Source organism: Trachemys scripta, chromosome 4, assembly GCF_013100865.1.
Source record: "Trachemys scripta elegans isolate TJP31775 chromosome 4, CAS_Tse_1.0, whole genome shotgun sequence".
Lineage (NCBI taxonomy): Eukaryota > Metazoa > Chordata > Testudines > Emydidae > Trachemys > Trachemys scripta.
The window spans coordinates 71,341,029-71,363,167 of record NC_048301.1 but is presented as its reverse complement, the minus strand read 5'-3'; the positions used below and the strand labels follow the sequence as shown (position 1 = coordinate 71,363,167).

Here is a 22,139-nt window from a genome sequence, read left to right as displayed (position 1 = left end):
GTGTTCTGTCAGAAGAACAGATCCAGCTGAAGAAGCTCAAGAAACAGGAGGATGATCAGGCTCGGACAGTGGTTGTGCGCCCAACCCCCCCATCTCCACCCAACCCCCCCTATAAACTGACACCTGAGCAGTTGGGCATGATAGAAAAGCTTGTGGCAGCTCAGCAGCAGTGTAACCAGCGCTCATTCACAGACAGGCTCAAAGTGACGGTACAGGCCCAAAGGGCAGACTCCAAATACAGAGGGAAAGGGGAGGCTGGGGTCATGTGCGAAGTGAAGGGGCGCAGCACAGGAGGGCTGTGCTCTAAGTGACGGGGGCACGACCTGGGGGCCATACACTTTGTTTACGGAGGAGTGGCATGGGGCAGGGAACATGTGCTAAGTGTGGGGAAGTGCAGGGGATGGCGGGAGGAGGTTAAGCGCTAAATGTAGAGGTGTCACGGGTGGGGGCCATGCGCTAATTGTATGTGGGAGGTGTCAAGGTAGAGGGTTGGGGGATTGTTTTTCTTTATTCCTTTCTTTCACTGTCCCCTCTCGCCCGTTGTCTCTCTTCTCGCCCAGCCATGGCCTCAGGCTCCAGACCCTCATAACCGTGAGGCACGGCAGCAGCGTTTTGCTCATTTCACTGAGCTTGCAATCATCTCTGTGCAAGAGATTGTAGACTTTGCCAAACAGCTGCCTGGCTTCCTGGAGCTCACCAGGGAAGATCAGATTGCTCTGCTGAAGACATCCACCATAGAGGTGAGAATCCAGCACATCACCATTGACACCAGTAGAGAAGTATGTTTCTCTGGTTGGTGGATTGGATTTTTTCTCCTTTGGCATATACTGGACCAGGTTTGAGCAGTTGCCCTGGGGAGGAGAGATGGAAGGAACCTCAGATATGGAACCACTATTCCAGTGCCATCCTCTCCAACCATGGGGTACAGTAGGGAATAGGGCAAGAGCACTGGCTGGGGAGAGCTCCCAGCTGCTCCAGGTGCAGCCTATCTCTGCAGAAGGCACTGCTGAGGATGGGGCAGGATTTACTCTGTAATATAGAGGGCTACAGGATTGTGGTGAGTAGGTGACTTTTCTACATTGATGCTTCAGGACAAGCTGTAGCTTCTGTAACATTTTTGCTGGATTCACAATCAGGCTGTGAGTGTGGCCCCCCGGCTCTGTGTTTTAGGTGATGCTGTTGGAGACATCCCGGCGCTACAATCCAGAGACTGAAAGCATCACCTTTCTGAAGGACCTGAGCTATAATCGGGATGATTTTGCCAAAGCAGGTGAGCTGAAGCCCAGCTGGTGCAGCAGATAGGTTTTTCCTTTCCCCTCTCTATCCCATGCTGTCCCGCCCTTTGTAATGCAGGCTTCTGGACTCAGGTACAGGGTTTAGGTGAGGTATAGATGGTTGGGAACAGGAACTTGGCAATGCACCGCTGGGATCTCAGTTCCCACTTAACATGCAGTCGCAGTTCAGTTCAGGTACTAGCCCCAAAGATTGTAGAGGAAACTGGGATGCCGAACTTTAATGATCTCCTAGCCCCTTCCAGCCCCATATTGGGGAAATGTAGGAGACAGGATCACCTGTCTCCACTGTCCTCTGGGAATAACGAGAGGGGCTTTTTTCCTCAACTCTTTCTAGGTTATATGGCTGCTTTCAGCTGCCTTACCTGGTTTGAGAAGCGGGGTTTAGGGAAGGCATTGTCACTAATGGTCACTGCATAGAGGGCATCTAGATTCAGTGAGCAGAGTTGGAGATTCAGAAACCTAATGTGTGGTGCTGTGACTGCTTGGAAATCCATATTACTTACCTGCCAGTGAACTGTTCACAGCATCCTCTCTGGGGCTTGATTATCCAGGTGCGGGGGGCAGGAGTGAGAGGACGAGACTAGGGAACATAGTCTGCCTTATTATCTGAAACTGGTGCTAAGTTGTTGGAGTGTGAGGCTGCTGTGCTGCACAATGCTTGTGTCTCTCATGGAGACCTCTCTGGGAGATGCAGCTAGCATGGCCTTGGTAGGGCTAGTTTGTTTGAACATTCTGTGTTGTATTGGCTCAGGTTGGGAGCTGTAGGAGAGGTGACACTAGGATGGCTATACAGTGACACTAGGATGGTGGTGGTGAAGTGAACTTTATGCAGTAGCTCGTGGTTCAATTTGAGACATTAGGAGACCCGTGTGAGGTGCAAAGTACTACAGAACTGTCATTGTTACTCTGTAGCTTCAAATACTCTAAAGGCTGGGTATTTCAGAAATGCTGATCATCATTAACTCCAGTTGAAGCCAATAGGAGCGGAGAGCGCTAGTCATTTCTGAAAAGTCAGGCTTTCAGCTGTCCATCCCCTGATTTTGTATCTCAGGAGTATCTGCCCTTAACTTGTACCTGTTGCTGAGGCCTGTATGTGGAAGTTACCCCTCAGTATGTCTAAGAATTTCCCTTTATGCTCTTGGGGTGCTCCCGAAGACTGTTGGTTCTGGGGATTTTGATTTGACTCATCCATGAGGGCTTCTGCTAGTTTGCCAATGGCAAACTATAGTGCTTGCAAGATTTACTGAGAGTCTATGTAAACCGGTCATCATCAGCATCCTGTCAGAGATGGATTTTATGATGTTTTCTATAATCCTATCCATGTACATGATGACCAGACAAAAAAAGTTAGCAGGTCCTGCTCCTGAAGGCCTTACTATCTAAGGGTTCTGAATAAGATGGTTCTTAAACTTACCCCCTAAGGGCACTATTGTGGACTTCTGTTCTTGCCCTTCTTTTGTAGCTTCCTCATTGCCCTTCATCCTCTTCCTCCGCTGGCGATTGCTGCCCCCTATTCAGTCCTGTTTCCCAAGTGGCTCATTTCAAACCCTTGGCTATAACTAGGAGTAACGGAATGAAATTAGGAAAACTTTCCTGACATTCAGACTACCTTTTCCCTATCAGAAGATGTATTGCTTAATGGAATCATCTCCTATGGGCTATAATGGGAGTCCTATTGCTTGAATATCGATAGTGGCAAATCTCTCCCCCACCAATCACCTTCCAACACACCACTTTATTTGCATATGGCCAGAAGATTATGCCCAATCCTGTAGGACTCAGTTCTGGAGACAGTGGTCCATGGGGCTTAACTACTGCAATCCTTTATATCTATGAACAAAGACACGCTCTGAAAAAATCTCTAGCTAATTCAGAATGTAGCAGTGATTCTGCTCAGTATTACAGGTTGCCAGGAACAGATCACCCCGGAATGTACTCTCTGCACTGGCACCCCAATAAAACTGAGTTCTGATGTTCTGATTTTCAAAGCCCTATGTGCACAGTTGATTGATTTAAATCAATTTTGATAATGATTTATATCAGCAAGCAGGAAACCTTGATTTAAATAATAGATTTTAATCACGTTTTGCATTTGTACTTTTTAGTTATCCCAAAGAAATTTAGTGTAAAGGCAACTAAATATAGCCTTTACACTAAATTTGGTGCTTCTCCTTGCTAACCCAAGGGATACACTGTAAACCAGGCGTTCTCAACCTTTTTCTTTCTGAGCCTCCTCCCCAACCCCCCACATGCTATAAAAACTCCTCGGCCCACCTGTGCCACAACAACTGGTTTTCTGCATATAAAAGCCAGGTTTGCCATTAAGGGGTAGCAAGCAGGGCAGTTGCCCAGGGCCCCATACTCCAGTTGCTCAGGCTTATGCTTCAGCTCCAGGTGGTGGGGCTCAGGGCCCCAGGCTTCAGCCCCTGCAGTGGGGCTTCGGCTTTCTGCTCTGGGCCCCAGCGAGTCTAACTCTGGTCCTGCTTGGCGGGCCCCAGGCCACTGGTTGAGAACTACTGCTATAAGCTATATAAATGCATATTATATGAAGTTACATTTATTCATATTTTAAATTTTTACATTTTTTATTATTTTAAAAAATGATGCAAGATGCATTTCTTATTTACTAGATGATTATTAATTTTTTACTTGTGATTTGTGTCAAGCTCTATTTGGATGGAAATTCAAATTCAATTACAAATACACAATTTTTTTTTTAATTTAGTTTATTAAATTTAATGACCTTAAGTATGCTGGAAATAAGGAAAAGTATTAAAGTTTATCAAAACACATTTTGCTTTTAAAAACTAATTAAACAAAGGAAGAATTATCTGTAGTTAGTTAATTGAAATAATTACTGGTCACCAAGTCCTTCAAGACTTTAGAACTAGTAGATTTTATCCTCTCACACCTAGTTTTTATTCATAGATTGGAAGAGGAAAACAAACTTTCCTACTTTCTCAATTGCCCATTGATTTATTAAATTTTCAATTTTAACTGGTCATTGAACAGAATAAATTTGAAGTGAAGAAAATATTCGCTCTATATTTGCAGAAGTTACTGCTGTCAAAAGCTGGTTTAGCATTCAGCAAACTCTGGTTCTGGGTTCTTACCATCAAGTCAGTAGTTTGACTTTCTTTAAAACTTGGTAGCAAATATGAACTGCTTTGTTTTTAATTTAAAGGATTTTTGTAAATAATACATTTATGCCTTCCCATAGGTTGTCAATTTCACATTTAATTTTAAATTACAGATATATTTTTTAAATGAACCTGTATTTAATTTAAATTAGAAAGAATCTGATTTTGATAGATTAAAAAACGATCCCCCCCCCCAATCTTGTTGAAATGGGATTAGCCCTAGTTATCTGAGAGATTCTCTCTGTCCCTCCCTGACCACAACCTTCCCACACCAGATATGTTCAACTAGAATAAAAACCTTGTCAAATAGCATGAAACTTGTGCTTGTGGAAGACTAACCTTTATCTGAGCTGGACTGAAACAAGGGAACTCACTGCCAAATGCAGTTAGAATGACCACTATTTTTGCATTTGGTGCTAAATGCAACCCCCACCCCCACCCCCAAACCCTCATCACTTCTCTCTAGCCTGTCTGCAGTGGTACCCCTATTTATATCAACATGATCACGTTTGTACAGAACTAGAATGGAATTCTAGTATTCTAGGTGAGGGTGCACCATTGATTTATAAAAAAGCTATTATAATAATTTCAGCATTACTTTCTATTCCATTCCTTATGCATCCAAACATTTGTTTATTTTTGGCTGTTGCACACTGAGCAGAAATCTTCATTGACCTGTTCACAGTGAATCCAGCAGTGTGTATAAGTCATTCAGAGAATTCTTTCCAACTTGGACTTGTCAACAGTGCATGTCATATGCCATTGCGTGTTTGTCTAGCTTTGTTAGGACCTATTTATTCCTATTCTTTGTTTTCTGTATCTTAGCCAGTTTGAGCCATGACATAAAAACTTTGCCTTTCGCCGCATGTGTTAATTTCCGTTAAAACGTCTTGTGAGGGACTTTGACAAAGGCTGATTTGAAAGAGGAAGTCAATTATATCAGTTGGCACTCTCTTTAGCTATTATTTTGAAGACACACTCGATCTCTAGTTCATACCTCTTGGAGTTATTTTTTCAGGCTGTTTGAACATTCAGATGGATATGAGCTGCATTCAGTGCATGTTATCAAGCTTTTGCTTGAGACCATGAGGGCTTGAAACTTTTTAAATGAAAGCTGAAATTCTGATCTTGTAATGTAACTCCACAAGCTGGGGAGTACACCACTGTAATAAAACGGCCTTTGGACACTACTGAGAGGATCAATTCAGGACAAATTGTTTAGAGCAGGGCAGTTACAGCCCAAGGCTGGGGATCCTTTGCACACCAAACCAGCCAAACAGAGAGGACTTTGGTTTTACCCCCCTGGCTAACCAGAAGTCATACAAGCAATTCCCTTAGACACTCCAGTTTCCCAGTATCACCACTAGCATTGCTCCTTATGGGGATGAATGGTTATGAAAACCAATACGCCAGTAAAAGAAAAAAGGTTCTCCTGATCCCAAAGGACCAGGTCAATATACAAGTCAAATCTTACCCACAAATCACACTGTTGCCAATCCTTTAGAATCTAAAATCAAAAGGTTTATTCATAAAAAGAAAGAAATATAGATGAGAGTTAAAATTGGTTAAATGGAATTAAATACATACAACAATTGCAAAGTTCTTAGTTCAGGCTTGTTTCAGGCTTGATGGGATTACTGCTGATTTAAATAAATCAAGTTTCTGGAGTACAAACATCCCAGCTTGGCTGGGTCGTTCTGTCGTTTGTTCAGAGCTTCAGTTTCAAGCACAGTTCCTCCAGAGGTCAGAAGCAGGATTGAAGATAAGATGGAGGGGATGCAGCTACCTTTTATAGTCTCTTGCCATGCGGCCTGTGCTTCCTTTGTTTCAAACACAAGCTGCCCAGCACATGGCTTGAAAGCCTCAGAGTTCTCTCCATAGGCATGTCCCTGCATGCCTTGCTGAATCATAAGGTATATCTGCCTTCTCTCAATGGGTCAGTTGTATAGCTGATGGTCCTAAATGGGCCATCAAGCAGGCTAGGCAGTGCTGATGCCAAACTGTCTGGGGTGTCACCCAGAAGCATAGCACAAGTTTGAAATACAGGCAGTATAGAGCCAATACTTATAACTTTAAATACAAAAATGATACATGCATATAAATAGCATAATCATAACTAGCAAATTATGGGGGAGGGATAGCTCAGTGGTTTGAGCATTGGCCTGCTAAACCCAGGGTTGTGAGTTCAATCCTTGAGGGGGCCACTTGGGAATCTGGGGCAAAATCAGTACTTGGTCCTGCTAGTGAAGGCAGGGGGCTGGACTTGATGACCTTTCAAGGTCCCTTCCAGTTCTAGGAGATGGGATATCTCCATTATAAATTATAACCTTTTCATAGACACCTTACTTGACCTCCTTTATACAAGATTTGGTGCCACTACAGGACCTTGGTTGCAACAATGATCTCTATCGTCACAGTTCATGTCAATAACGTCACATCTAGGCCTAGTGCATTAATCCCACTCAGCCATCTAGGCTGTTGATATTTTGTTCTAGTACCTACTTTTTTGACACCTCAGTTTTTAAGTGTGCCTCATTTTTATTACTTGGAAAGAGTAGATCCAAGGGTTCCTTCCTTGGTGAAGACTAATGTGGAGAAAACTAGTTTTTCTGCAGTATCTTAGGCATTGCAGTTGTTCCCATCATTCTCTGATGGTCCAGCAGATATATTAGTCCTCATTTCCATCATACTTATGGTAGTTTGTTCCTTTCTATTGGCTTTATTTGGGTTGGATTTCCATTCCCAGAGGCTGAGTGGCTGGAATAACCTCTTGAACTTGGCCACTTGAGTGGCCGCTTAGTCTAAGGATTTTAATTTCTTCATTTTTGCTTTAGGGCCTGTTTGACTTACTTGGTTCAAGTTTCTATTTTTTAAATCTCACTTTCTAATAGTGAGTGGCATCATAGTAATTGTTTGGTAAATTCTTCAGCCTCCCCTGGCAACGTTGAACTTAATCATATTGTGGTTACTAACTCTAGTGTGGATGGAATTAACAACTCCAGTTATTCCTTTTGGGAGTGATGGGAAATTACTCACCCACCCTGATCCCATTCCCTTGTGGAGTCCTGAGGGATCAGTTCCATTAACTTTGTTCAGTGAAATAAGACAGAGTGGGCTGAGGTATCATCATTCACTGAGAATGCCGAGGGATCTATTGCTGTATCTTTAAGGCCCTACTTGAACTGCAGGATGATTGTCCAAAAATTGTGGCTAACTTGTGGATAAGCCATGAGGGGGAAATTTCAGAAAATAATGGATAATTATAATTATTTGCAGTAATAAGGTCCATTACTTTTCTGCTGTTGACCATCCAGGCTGAGAGCAGGGGCTCCTGCTATCGGCCGCCCAGGGCTGACAGCTGTGGCTTGTGCTATCAGCCCTGCATACGATGGAGAATCCCACTGTCGAAATTGCAATGGAAGCTTAATACAGTAACTCCTCACTTTAATGTTGTCCCGGTTAATGTTGTTTCCTTGCTGATCAATTAGGGAACATGCTTGTTTAAAGTTGCACAATGCTCCCTTATAATGTTGCTTGGCAGCTGCCTGCTTTGTCCACTACTTGCAGAAAGAGCTGCCCATTGGAGCTAGCTGGTGGGGGCTTGGAACCAGGGTGGACCAGCAGCCCCCCATCAGCTCCCCTAAATTTCCTCTGCAGCAGCTGCCTAGCAGGCTATCAATTGCTGTGCAGTTCAGCTGTCCCTCCCCCAGTGCCCTGTGCTGCTCCTGCCCTCTACCTTGGAGCTTGTCCCAGGAGCCTCCTGCTTCCTGGGGAAGGGGGAGGAGGGGAAAGGATTCATAGATTCATAGATTCTAGGACTGGAAGGGACCTCGAGAGGTCATCGAGTCCAGTCCCCTGCCCGCATGGCAGGACCAAATACTGTCTAGACCATCCCTGATAGACATTTATCTAACCTACTCTTAAATATCTCCAGAGATGGAGATTCCACAACCTCCCTAGGCAATTTATTCCAGTGTTTAACCACCCTGACAGTTAGGAACTTTTTCCTAATGTCCAACCTAGACCTCCCTTGCTGCAGTTTAAACCCATTGCTTCTGGTTCTATCCTTAGAGGCTAAGGTGAACAAGTTTTCTCCCTCCTCCTTATGACACCCTTTTAAATACCTGAAAACTGCTATCATGTCCCCTCTCAGTCTTCTCTTTTCCAAACTAAACAAACCCAATTCTTTCAGCCTTCCTTCATAGGTCATGTTCTCAAGACCTTTAATCATTCTTGTTGCTCTTCTCTGGACCCGCTCCAATTTCTCCACATCTTTTTTAAAATGCGGTGCCCAGAACTGGACACAATACTCCAGCTTAGGCCTAACCAGAGCAGAGTAGAGCGAAAGAATGACTTCTCGTGTCTTGCTCACAACACACCTGTTAATACATCCCAGAATCATGTTTGCTTTTTTTGCAACAGCATCACACTGTTGACTCATATTTAGCTTGTGGTCCACTATAACCCCTAGATCCCTTTCTGCCGTACTCCTTCCTAGACAGTCTCTTCCCATTCTGTATGTGTGAAACTGATTTTTCCTTCCTAGGTGGAGCACTTTGCATTTGTCTTTGTTAAACTTCATCCTGTTTACCTCAGCCCATTTCTCCAGTTTGTCCAGATCATTTTGAATTATGACCCTGTCCTCCAAAGCAGTTGCAATCCCTCCCAGTTTGGTATCATCCGCAAACTTAATAAGCGTACTTTCTATGCCAATATCTAAGTTGTCGATGAAAATATTGAACAGAGCCGGTCCCAAAACAGACCCCTGCGGTACCCCACTCGTTATGCCTTTCCAGCAGGATTGGGAACCATTAATAACAACTCTCTGAGTACGGTTATCCAGCCAGTTATGCACCCACCTTATAGTAGCCCCATCTAAATTGTATTTGCCTAGTTTATTGATAAGAATATCATGTGAGACTGTATCAAATGCCTTACTAAAGTCTAGGTATACCACATGCTTACTAAAGTCTAGGTATACCACAAGGATGCTGATGTCAGGATGTCTCTCTCCCCTCATTCCTGCCCCCCATCTCTACAGATGGGGGGGGGGAGAAGGACATGACAGGGCTCAGGATTGAGCAAGGTTGCTGGCAGCAGCTGCTGTCTCAAGTTGCTGATCTACTTAAAAAGGCAGTGTACTTAGTGGGGTCAGTGTACTTAAAGGGGCAATGTGTGTCTCTCTCTCTCTCTCTCTCTCTCTGCCATGCTGTGTCTCCTCCCTCCATTTCTGCTGCCTTGTAGAGTGTGAGGTTACATTAACAACAATGTGTTAACCCTTGAGGGCTCAGCTGAGTGCTACTTCATCATTTAGCAGTAAGGCATTCCTTGGGAAATATCCCACCCTCTGCCTCCATCCCCTCAACCAAGCTTCATAATCATCATTGCTGTGTACAATATTAAATTGTTTAAAACTTATACTGTGTGTGTATGTATGTATATATAGTCTTGTCTGGCAAAAAAAATTTCCCTGGAACCTAAACCCCCCCATTTATGTTAATTCTTATGGGGAAATTGGATTCGCTTAACATCATTTTGCTTAAACTACAATGTTAAGCGAGGAGTTACTGTACATCCTGCAAATTCTTAGCAGGCATAGGGGACAGCTTTCTGATTCAGAAAGTTGAGGAAACAATTAGGGGTTCATCCATTTTAGATCCGGTTTTGACCGACAGGGCTGAATTAGTTGCAGATGTGAAGGTGATTTGGAACTGATCGAATTAGGGCTGTCAAGTGATTAAAAAATTAATTGTGGAATTAAACAATAGAATACCATTTATTGACATGTATTTGGATGTTTTCTACATTTTCAAGTATGTTGATTTCAGATATACCACAGAATACAAAGTGCACAGTGCTCACTTTATATTTTTATTACAAATATCTGCACTGTAAAAAATAGTATTTTTCAATTCACCTAATACAAGTACTGTAGTACAATCTCTTTATCATGAAAGTTGAACTTACAAATGTAGAATTATGCACAAAAAAACTGCATTCAAAAATAAAACAAAGTCCAATTTCTTGTTCAGCCAATCCCTCAGACAAACAAGTTTGTTTACATTTGCAGGAAATAATGCTGCCGGCTTCTTGTTTACATTGTCACCTGAAAGTGAGAAGAGGCGTTCACATGGCACTGTTGTAGTTGGCATTGCAAGATATTTACATGCCAGATGTACTAAAGATTCATATGTCCCTTCATGCTTTTAACCACCATTCTAGAGGATATGAATCCATGTTGATGACTCATTAAAAAAAGTGTTGTTATAGGAAAGGAGAGCTGCTTCAGTCTTCACAAAAAATAACATGTGACTGGATGACTAGAGAAGTTACCATAGACAATCAAGGGGAAGGGATGTAGATCAGGATAAGTAAAGAACATGTCAAATATTCTGATTTGAATGGATTAAAATCAGTGGGGCCGGATGCTGAGGGTACTGAAAGAATTAGCTGAAGATATCTCAGAACTACTGGCAATAATTAAGGCTGTGTGTCTGTCACAGAAGTCACAGACTCCCTGACCTCTGTGGCTAGTGCAGCTGGCTCCATGCACCGCCCCCGCAGCTCCCACTGGCTGTGGTTCCTTGCCAATGGGAGCTGTGGAGCTGGTGCTCATGGCAGGGGCAGCACATGGAGGCTCCCTGGCCTTCCCTTCCCCTAGGAGCTGCAGGGACATGCTGGCCGCTTCTGGGAAGCTGCGCAGAGCTGGGTAGGGAGCCTACCAGCCCTCCCAACCCTCTCTTCTCTCCCCCTGACCCCCTAGCATGGGTCCCGGGCTATGTGCTGTCAACCGTCAAACACCCCCCCCACCCCCCGGCCCAAGTTTTAGTTAGGGGTATATAGTACAAGTCACGGACAGGTCACAGCCTGCAAAGTTCTGTTTACTGCCTGTGACCTGTCCATGACTTTTACTAATAATACCCGTGACTTAAACCTACCCTTAGCAATAATATTTACAAATTCATGGATGAGAGGAGAGGTCCTGGGAGACTGGGGCTAATGTAGTGCCCATCTTTAAAAAGGGGAAAAAGGAGGAGCGAGGGCACTATAGGCCAGTCGGCTTGATTTCAATACCTGGGAAGCTACTAGAGCAATGTTTAAAACATTCAGTTTGCAAATACCTGGAGGATGAAGGGGTAATCACTAGCAGCCAGCATGGATTTACCAAAAACAAATCATGCTAAACCAGTTTGATTTCCTTCTTTGACAGGGTAACTGATGGATAGGGGGAAATGCAGTGGACATAATATACCTGGACTTCAGCAAGGCTTTTGACACAGTTCCACATGACAGTCCACATTTCTACAGCTTGCTTATCAGACTCAACTGAACTACCATTAAGTGGATACATAATTGGTTAAACAACTGTAAACCAAGAGTAACTATTAATGGAATGATGTTGGATTGAAGGGAGGTCTCAAGTGGGGTTCCACAGGGTTCTGTTCTGGGTCTGGTCTTGTTTAACATCTTTATTAATTACCTGGATGGTAGGTATAGAGAGCATACTAATAGAGTTTGCAGATGACAAAGCTAGGGGGTGTTGTCAATATGTAGGAGGATAGAGCTAAAATTCAGAGGGATCTTGATAAATTGGAGAACTGGGCTACAGCCACCAAAATTAAATTCAACAAATAAATTTAAGGTGCTGCATTTAGGGAAGAAAATCTAAATGTACAAATAGAGAATGGGGGAAAACTGACTTGGCAGCAGCACTGCTGAGAAGGATCTGGGAGTTGTGGTGGATCACAACCTCAACATGAGTCAGCAATGCTATGCTGTTGAGGGGGGGGGGGGAACAACAACCCACAAACCATGCAAATACAATTTTAGGTTGCATTACCAGAGGCATATCATGCGAGTCATGGGAAGCGATAGTACCACTCTACTTGGCACTGGTTAGGGCTCAGCTGGAGTACTGTGTCCAGTTTTGGTCACCAATGTATATAAAGGAGGTAGAAAACCTGGAAAGGGTCCAGGGGTGAGTGACAAAGGGATGGAATGCAAGCCATATGAGCAAAGGCTGAAGGAACTGGGTATGTTCAGTTTGGAAAAGAAGAGATATGATAGCAGTCTTCAGATACTTGAAAGACTGCCATAAAAAGATGGAGAAAAGTTATTTTATTTTATGACAGAGGGCAGGACAAGAGGCAGTGGGTTCAAACTACAGCATAGCAGATTTAGATTAAATCTCGGGAAAAACTTCCTAATGGAACAGACTGCCTCAGGAGGTTGTGGAAGCTCCTTCACTTCCTTTTCAAAAGGAGGCCGGATAGCCATCTGTCTTGATTGATTTAGACAATAGATCCTGCATCTTGGCAGGGGGCTGGACTAGATGAACCTTACGGTCCCTATGGTTCTATTGCAGGATCCACAATATCATGAATTTAGGGCCTTATGTATCTTAAAAAATTTTTTTTTTCATGTTGAATAGCAAACCATTCCATCTTAAACCCATTATGGGATGAGAGACTAGGGAAAATAGTGGTGAGATTTATGAAATGGGATTGGATTCAAGGTAGGTGGCTTCTAGGTATGGATTTAAGGGGGTTTATGGTAGGGAGCTGGAGTGGAAGAGGTTTTTTTGTTTTTAAAATAGAAACACCTAGGCACTTGGCTTTTTGACAGATTTTTGGTGTAACTGATATGATTATTTCATTTTAGCAATTACCTGTTAAGGTGTCCAGAGGTATTTAAGCCTTTGTGGTATCATGTACCAATTACTACTGTTGGGGTCTGTGATGGGATAGTACGCTACACCCCTGCATCATCCACAAACAGACCACACTGAGGCCTTCTTGCTTGTAAAACTACATAATGGTGTTGACAGTGTTTTAATCCCTTCACCAATACATAGTAGTGTCTCCACACCTTTACACATTGTATCTCAACTTTCTAACCCCTTCTCCAATAGGAGCAGAGCTAAGGCATCTACTCAGAGGACCCCCTTTGTTAAGCTCTCCTAGATTTCTGTTTCTCTCCTTTCCCACCCCAAGTACACCTTCCTGTGCCCTTTTAGACAGTTTCCCTGTTAATGGTCTAATTGGCTCACCATCCCCAATCTGACCTGGTAATCGGGTACACCTCTGTTCCATTAGGCCTTCTCCAAGGAACCTAATAGTGAGTAGAGTGCTGGCTCAAGTGCAGGTCCTTGGGACTCTGTTGCAGAGTCTGACACATGTTCCCCAGTAATGGAGCAGTATGAGGGAGGGACCCAATTTGCCATTGGCCCTGGAACATATTGGGGTAATGCAGATAAGGGAACAGTTTCTCCTGTGAGCTCTGCAGCAATGGGGATGGGCCCCACCTGCTCCCCAGATGGTCTTCCCCCTAGTAACTCACTGCAAAAAAATTGGAAGTCTCATCCAGGGTGGCTAGAGGCAGGGAGCAGTGGCCAATACTAATCCCTACACCCTTCTTTTCTGTTTTCTCTAGGCCTGCAGTTCGAGTTCATTAACCCTATCTTTGAGTTTTCAAAGGGAATGAATGACCTACAGCTCAACGATGCTGAATATGCACTTTTAATCGCCATCAACATTTTCTCTGCAGGTAAAAAGCCAGGAAGGGGCCAGAGAGCAGCAGCACTGAATCAAAGGGAAGGAAGGATAGAGCAGATGTGGGATCAGAAGCAGAGGAGGAGTGACAAGGGTAAAGCAGAGGGGCAGTATCCTAGTATGGGTGCTGTGGTAACACAATATCACATATGCTCTGAGAAATCATTATACGCAGACTCTTTGAGTTGCCCCCGTAATGAGGGGAATTCTCTACTGCTTCATGACCTGTACCAAATTAACTGAAATGTAGTCTGTAGTGTCTCTTCTAGCTAGAAACCATCAGTTTGCTGTTTGGCGAATGCTCATGTTGTCCCTTGGTGTAGGGTAGTAGTGACATCTAGTGGTCAGTGAAAGGTATTTTGGAGTCTGTGCCCATTACAGCTTCTGAGTCATTAAAGTGCCACGCAGAGAAGTTATCAGATCAATCTTGTCTCTATTCTTTGAAAATTTATACTGTGAGGGAATAGATATTTTCCTATTTTTCATTTTTTCTCCCAGTAACCCTCCTGCAAGAGAGAGTCTCCCATCCCTCCCTGAATGATCACAACCTCACATCTCCATTGGGACTGGAATGTGAGGCCCAGTGAGCTAGACCAGGCTGCCCTGGCTCTAATTTTACTTTGTGGCAGGAGGTTACAAAGTTACTCAATAACTTTCAAAATGTGGCTGATGAAGACAGACACAAGAAACTGATTCTCACAACTACTGCTGTCTTGCAGGAGGCATTTTGGCTGTATGCTATCTCATAGGGAGAGTACCGGACAAGACTCAGGGCTAGTCCAGGGATTAGGATTAGCTTTAGCCTGCGATGTCAAAACTGCCCAGGCTGCCTACAGCTACCTACTAATGTCTAACCTGTTTCTTGGCAGACCGACCAAATGTGCAGGATCAGTCCCTGGTGGAGAAACTGCAGCACACCTATGTAGAGGCCCTTCATTCTTATATTTGCATCCATAGACCAAATGTAAGTGCCTGGCTGAGTCCTGAAAAATGAATAAACACAAGTGTATGTGTGAGAGTTGATTTTATGATTGATTCATAGATTCATAGATTCTAGGACTGGAAGGGACCTCGAGAGGTCATCGAGTCCAGTCCCCTGCCTGCATGGCAGGACCAAATACTGCCTAGACCATCCCTAATAGACATTTATCTAACCTACTCTTAAATATCTCCAGAGACGGAGATTCCACAACCTCCCTAGGCAATTTGTTCCAGTGTTTAACCACCCTGACAGTTAGGAACTTTTTCCTAATGTCCAATCTAGACCTCCCTTGCTGCAGTTTAAACCCATTGTTTCTGGTTCTGTCCTTAGAGGCTAAGGTGAACAAGTTCTCTCCCTCCTCCTTATGACACCCTTTTATATACCTGAAAACTGTTATCATGTCCCCTCTCAGTCTTCTCTTTTCCAAACTAAACAAACCCAATTCTTTCAGCCTTCCTTCGTAGGTCATGTTCTCAAGACCTTTAATCATTCTTGTTGCTCTTCTTTGGACCCTTTCCAATTTCTCCACATCTTTTTTAAAATGCGGTGCCCAGAACTGGACACAATACTCCAGCTGAGGCCTAACCAGAGCAGAGTAGAGCGGAAGAATGACTTCTCGTGTCTTGCTCACAACACACCTGTTAATGCATCCCAGAATCATGTTTGCTTTTTTTGCAACAGCATCACACTGTTGACTCATATTTAGCTTGTGGTCCACTATAACCCCTAGATCCCTTTCTGCCGTACTCCTTCCTAGACAGTCTTTTCCCATTCTGTATGTGTGAAATTGATTTTTCCTTCCTAAGTGGAGCACTTTGCATTTGTCTTTGTTAAACTTCATCCTGTTTAACTCAGACCATTTCTCCAATTTGTCCAGATCATTTTGAATTATGACCCTGTCCTCCAAAGTAGTTGCAATCCCTCCCAGTTTGGTATCATCCGCAAACTTAATAAGCGTACTTTCTATGCCAATATCTAAGTCGTTGATGAAGATATTGAACAGAGCCGGTCCCAAAACAGACCCCTGCGGTACCCCACTCGTTACGCCTTTCCAGCAGGATTGGGAACCATTAATAACAACTCTCTGAGTACGGTTATCCAGCCAGTTATGCACCCACCTTATAGTAGCCCCATCTACTCCTCTGATATGCTCCTCTAATTCCCTACTCCCTGAATTAATCTTCTGCAGTCAGTGGTCATGCACCATTTCCTTCAGCTATTCCCCAATAGCCAGCAACCTTGTACCAGTCCCCTACAGGACCTCCGGGTAGAGGCTGGAGCTGGAGGAGTTTTGAGTAGAGCTGGGCAAAATGTTTTGGATGAATAGTTTGATGAAAAATGCACTTTCGGTTAACCAAAACTATTAATGAATTGGGTGAAATTTGGCAAGTAGTTTAGATCAGAAATTTTTTGGAGAAATCATAAAATCATGGAAATGTAGGTCTAGAAGGGTCCTTGAGTGGTCATCTAGTCCAGCCCTCTGTATTGAGGCAGCACCAAATAAACCTAGACCACAGGCATCATACCTGTTCTTGAAACCTCCAATGATGGGGATTCCACAACCTCCCTTGGAAGCCTAGTCCTGTGATTTATCTATCTTTTTATAGTTAGAAAGGATTTCCTAATATCTAACCTAAATTGCTATTCCTAAACATTAAGCCCATTACTTCTTAGCCTACTTTCAGGTGACAGTCTAGAACAGCCCTTAACATACAGTATTTGAAAAACCTGTTATCAGGTCTCCACTCCATCTCCCCCAGCCCTGATGGAGCATGCCAAGCTTTTTTTAGCCTTTCCTCACAGGTCAGGTTTTCTAAACTATTTATCATTTTTGTTACTGTCCTCTGGACTCTCCAGTTTACCACATCTTTCCTAAAGTGGTGCACACAGAACTGGACTCAGTATACCAGCTGAGGCCTCACCAGTGCAGAGTAGAGCAGGTTACCTACCTTTTATGACATACAACACTCCTGTTAATACACCCCAGAATACTAGCCTTTTTCCACAACTCCATCACAGTGTTGTTTCATATTCAGTTTGAGAGACACTATAACCTCCAGATTCAGTTAATTCCTTAAGTACCCTAGGATGAATTTCATTAGGTCTTGCTGCCTTTAATACATCTAACTTATCTAAATATTATTTAACTTATTCTTTCCCTGTCTTGGCATGTATTCTTCCCTCTTGTTAAGTATCTGGTCACCATTAATCTTTCCAGTGAAGTCTGAAGCAAAATAGGCATTAAACACCTCAGTCTTCTTAATGCATGTTATTTGCTCTCCTTCCCTGCTAAGTGGTGGACTTACACTTCCCTTTCTCTTGCTCTTAATGTATTCATAAAACCTCTTCTTATTGCTTTTTGTGTTCTTTGCTACATGTAACTCATTTGTGCCTTAATCTTTGATTTTGTCCCTACATACTTGCTCTAATCTTTTTGCGCATCCTTAGAAATTTATCTATGTTTCCACATTTTGTAGGATTCCTCTTTGGTTTTAAGTTCGTTAGAGAGCTCCTGGTGAAGCCATATTGGTCTCTGTGACGGAGGGCACTCACTTCTCATGAGCACCTCTAATTGGCTAGGTGTGATGCTGCAATCTGTTTTCTCCTAGCACCCACTGTACATTGTCAACCTTATTCGGGGTCTGCAGTGGCTCAGTCCTCCAACCAAATCACATAGTCAATATAAATGAGCAAAGATATCCCTTCCAGGGTAACGAGTTTAAACACACTGTTAACCCTCATGTGGGTTTTCAGCCCTGTTTCTGAGCCCTTTAACAATCAGGCTTCTCAACAGGCTTTGTCCCTTTCTCAGGGCTTTTGCTACTTCTCTAGTGGGAAAACCCAGGCTTTCCCATTAGCCAAATCCCAACCCAGGGACCCTGTAAACAGCACCCACGTACTGCTTCCCCCAGGTTGCTGCTGCTATTCCTGGGCATTTTCCCACATAGCCCTTTCCTTTCACCTATTACCTTAAGGTTACAGTTGTCAGGTCCTCTTGTTCTCAGGGCCAGTAAATCAGACTATTGAGTGCCTCTGAGCAGATCAGATCAGATCATATTATATTATATTATATTTTATATTCCCTCCCTTCCAGTCCTAGCTAGGAACTGACCTGCTCAGTTCTGCTGCCTGCAGTTCCTTTTATCTGAGGCTGCTGTGCTCTGATTGGCTGCTTCTGCGCAGCCATTCTAGGCAGTCCTGGAAGACCCACCTTTGCTGCTCCTTTCCTGGCTGGGGTATGATAGGACCACAAAGCCTCCAGCAGGGGGCTTTAAAGGGCCAGGCACACCACATAACAGCCTCTTACTAGTCTTTATATCTTTCTTGCATTGGGATAGTTTGCTATTGTGCCTTTAATATTGTCTCTGAGAAACTGACAGCTTTCCTGAGCTCCTTTTTGCCTTAGATTTTCTTCCTATGGCACCTTACCTACCAGTTTTCTGAGTTTGTTAAAGTCTGCTTTTTTAGGGTTACCATATTTTAAGTCTCCAAAAAGAGGACACTCCACGGGGCCTCGACCCCGCCCCAACTCCGCCCCGCCCCTTCCTCACCCCGCTCCACCCCAACTCCGCCCCCTAACCTGAACGCTTCGCCCCCCTGCCCCTCCCCATCCCCCTGCTTCCCGCGAACATTTGATTCGCAGGAAGCCTGAAGCAAGCAGGCAGCAGGTAAGCTGGGGCTGGGGTGGGGGGGCGCGAGGAGGCGCAGCCCAGTCCAGCCTCCCCGGCTGAGCGGCTCCCTCTGGTGGCCGGCCGGCCCAGGCCAAGAGGCTCTGGCCCTGGCGTCTCCCGCCCGGCTCGGGCCGAGCACTGTTAGCCCCGGCCCGGCCCCCGGCCGAGCACCCTTGGCCCTGGCCCTGGCCCCGGCCCCCAGCCAAGCACCGCCGGCCCTGGGCCGGCCCCGGCCCCCGGCTGAGCACCGCTGGCCGCGCCCCCGCCCCCGCCAGCCCCCGGCTGAGCACCGCCGGCCCCTCCCTCCCTATTTTCCAGGACATGTCCGGCTTTTTGGGATTTCCTCCCGGACGGGGATTTGAGGTAACCCTATCTTTTTTGAAGTCCATTGTCTTTATTCTGCTGCTCTCATTCCTCTCCTCAGAATCATGAAATCTATCATTTCACAATCACTTTCATTCAAGTTGCCTTCATCCTTCAGATTCGCAACCAGTTCCTCCCTGTTGGACAGAATCAAGTCTAAATTGGCTGTCCCACTGGTTACTGCCTCCACCTTCTGAAACAAGAAGTTGTCTCCAGTACATTTAAAGAACTTATTGGAAATTTTGTGTGTTTTCTGTATTACTGTTCCAATAGATGTATGGTTAGTTAAAGTCCACCATTACGATGAGGTCTTTTGTTTTGGATATTTCTGTAATTTGTTCTAGAAATCTTTTACATCTCCTCCTCCTGATTTGGTGGTCTATAGTAGACCCTTACCATGACATTGTTGGTTTTTCCCTTTTATCTTCACCCAGAGACTTTCAACCTCCTTCTGGATCTCAGAACAAGTGCATTTTTAATGTATAATGCAATACCTCCTCCCTTTTTCCCCTGCTTTTCCTGCCTGAACAAGCTATACCCTTTATATCAATATTCCAGTCATTAGATTTATCCTGCCAAATCTCAGTGATGACAATTATGTAATAATTTGGCTTATGTACTAATATTTCCACTTCCTCCTATTTATTCTCTCTACTCCTTGAATTTTTGTATCGACATCTAAGATGATGAGCAGATTCCTTTACTGTTTCCCCTCTTGTTGCGCCTATGAATTTATTGTAATTTTTCATTTTACCTTCAACGTCTAGCTCTCTGTTAAGATCACCTTTTGTTATATCCATCTGTAGGCTTATGTTACCTGCCTCTTCTGAACCTAGTTTAAATCTCTGCTCACTAGGTTGGTGAGTTGATGTCCAAAGATGCTCTTCCCTTTCTTCCTCTTCCCAGCAGTCCTCCTTCCCAGAACAGCATCCCATGGTTGAGGAAGCCAAAGCTCTTCTGTCAACACCATCTCTGCAGCCACTTTTAGACTTTTCATTCTGAAACAGCTTTTCAGTCAACATTTAGTTAGATTTATTCTACAAGACGTGAAAAAATTGAAACAAAAATTGTTTCAGGTTGAACAAAACATTTTCATTCAACCCAAAATGATTTTTTCCTGTTTTTATTTTGGCCACCAACCTAAAATATCAGTTATTAGTTCAGCTATAGTTATTAACTCCCCCAGCCTATAATCCTGCACCATTCCCAGCAGCACCCTACTGGGAAATGCTGAGTCTGGAGTAGCTGTGATCTCCCCACACTGGTGCTCCTGTCCCATTCTGTACTGGGAGATGCTGGTATCGGAGGATGTGAGCTTGTGCTTTTAATGAATCCAGTAGGTGGTTTGTCTTGTGAGCAAGATTCTGGATTTACTTATGACTGTCTATTTGTGTGACCCTGCAGGACCATCTGATGTTCCCTAGGATGTTAATGAAACTGGTCAGTCTTCGGACTCTAAGCAGTGTCCACTCCGAACAAGTTTTTGCCCTTCGACTACAGGACAAGAAACTCCCTCCCCTGCTCTCAGAAATCTGGGATGTGCATGAGTGACTATGTGCTCCCAGGGAACTGACCTGCTGAAGTAACACCACCTCCCATCCCTTGCTAACAAGAAGCCAGCCTCCCCTCTCCAAACCACTGAACTGGGGGCTGGGCTGGGCAGTGCAGAGTGATGAGCCTGTGGTTTCTCTGATGTGATGAGACTGTGCATAAGGCATCTGGGAGAGATCAGATGTTTTTGTAATCTTTGATTTAGTGCCTCCTAGAAATGGGATCATGTGTGAAATGCTTGAAAATGCTAGAGATGAACATCCCACCCCAAATGTTTCTTCAATGTCTGTCTTTTTTCTAAGTACGTGTTCTGGGGTTTTGCCCCACCTTCCTTTCCCTTCTCATTGATTCTGAAAGTGAATTTGCAGGAACTTGTTAAATGTTCACTGAGCGCATCCTAGCCCCAAAGGCTTCCCCAGGGGAAGTTTATGTCGATGTCCTGGGGGTTTTCTTGTATTCCCTGTATTTAAAGTTTCTATGATGTGCTGCCCTTCACAAAGATTCCCAGAGAAGAGGCTGTTGGTGGCATTCCCTCTTTGTGAAGCTTCATTTCTAGAGCTGTCCTTTCATTCTGGCCCTCCTTTGGCAAGTAGATCCCTGGAATGTGCAGTGCCATTTATTGAAAGTTATTCTGTGGTCATCTTTTATGTACCATAGAGAAACCATGGATCATCTAGCTGTTTTTTTTTAATAAGGTTGCCTATCATTATAGTATCTTTTGGTTTGCTAGCAGGTGAAAGCAATGACTTTAAAAAACATGGAACAGATTTTATGTTGGGGTTTGTGGAGGAGAAGAAAGAGGAATGGAAGCATCAGTGTCTGGGCAGTAGAGGTGGTGGAAGTATATAGAGAACCACCAAAATTTTAGTATATTTAGTGGGTTCCAGTGAGAGTGAAGATTATCAGCTGGGGACTGAGAATGCACTATATTTATAGCATATTAGCAGACATTGCCTAACCTATGGGCTGCACAACTCTCCCAGAACCCTGTCTGCAGGAATATTGAGCATAACCAGCTCTGTCCAAGTGTTCTCCCTTATGCTAAAGATCTTTCCAAGTGTATGGTCATTTGTTAGTGATTAGTGGGATGTGGAGGTATCTCGGTATGATGAGTACACTCCTGCTCTTGTATATGAAACAGGGTTAAAAAAAGAACTAGATAACTTCATGGAGGATAGATCCATCAATGGCTATTAGCCAGGGTGGGCAGTGATGTCCCTAGCCTCTCTGTTTGCTAGAAGCTGGGAATGGGTGACAAGGAATGGATAACTTGATGATTACCTGTTCTGTTCATTCCCTCTGGGGCACCTGGCACTGGCCACTGTCGGAAGACAGGATACTGGGCTAGATGGGCCTTTGGTCTGACCCAGTTACGCTGTTCTTATGTACTTCTTAAATCCTCTCCTTTCCACCTTGTGCATGGTAAGACTCACCAGTGATCCCTTGGTCCATAAGTATTTTAGTATTTAGAGCAATAATTTGTTTGACAAAACAGAAAAGTGTCATTGCAAAATGCGTTTTTCATTCTGCAAGAAACAACAAACAGTATTTGATCCCAGAGATGTAACCCCAAGTCCCCTGGTTTC

General features: G+C 44.0%; 1 protein-coding gene across 4 annotated transcripts in view; it reads left to right on the top strand.

Annotated features, from left to right (window-relative positions):
• Window positions 1-20,969, top strand: part of NR1H3 (nuclear receptor subfamily 1 group H member 3) — a 52,774-nt gene extending 31,805 nt beyond the window's left edge. For all 4 annotated transcript variants that reach the window (XM_034769485.1, XM_034769483.1, XM_034769484.1 and 1 more), the window contains 6 exons: window positions 1-209; window positions 561-740; window positions 1,171-1,270; window positions 13,868-13,981; window positions 14,856-14,950; window positions 20,407-20,969. In XM_034769485.1, the coding sequence (XP_034625376.1) occupies window positions 1-209; window positions 561-740; window positions 1,171-1,270; window positions 13,868-13,981; window positions 14,856-14,950; window positions 20,407-20,553 (845 nt within the window). In that variant the 3' untranslated portion in view covers window positions 20,554-20,969. The remainder of the gene's footprint in view (window positions 210-560; window positions 741-1,170; window positions 1,271-13,867; window positions 13,982-14,855; window positions 14,951-20,406) is intronic.
• Window positions 20,970-22,139: the final 1,170 nt, after the last annotated feature.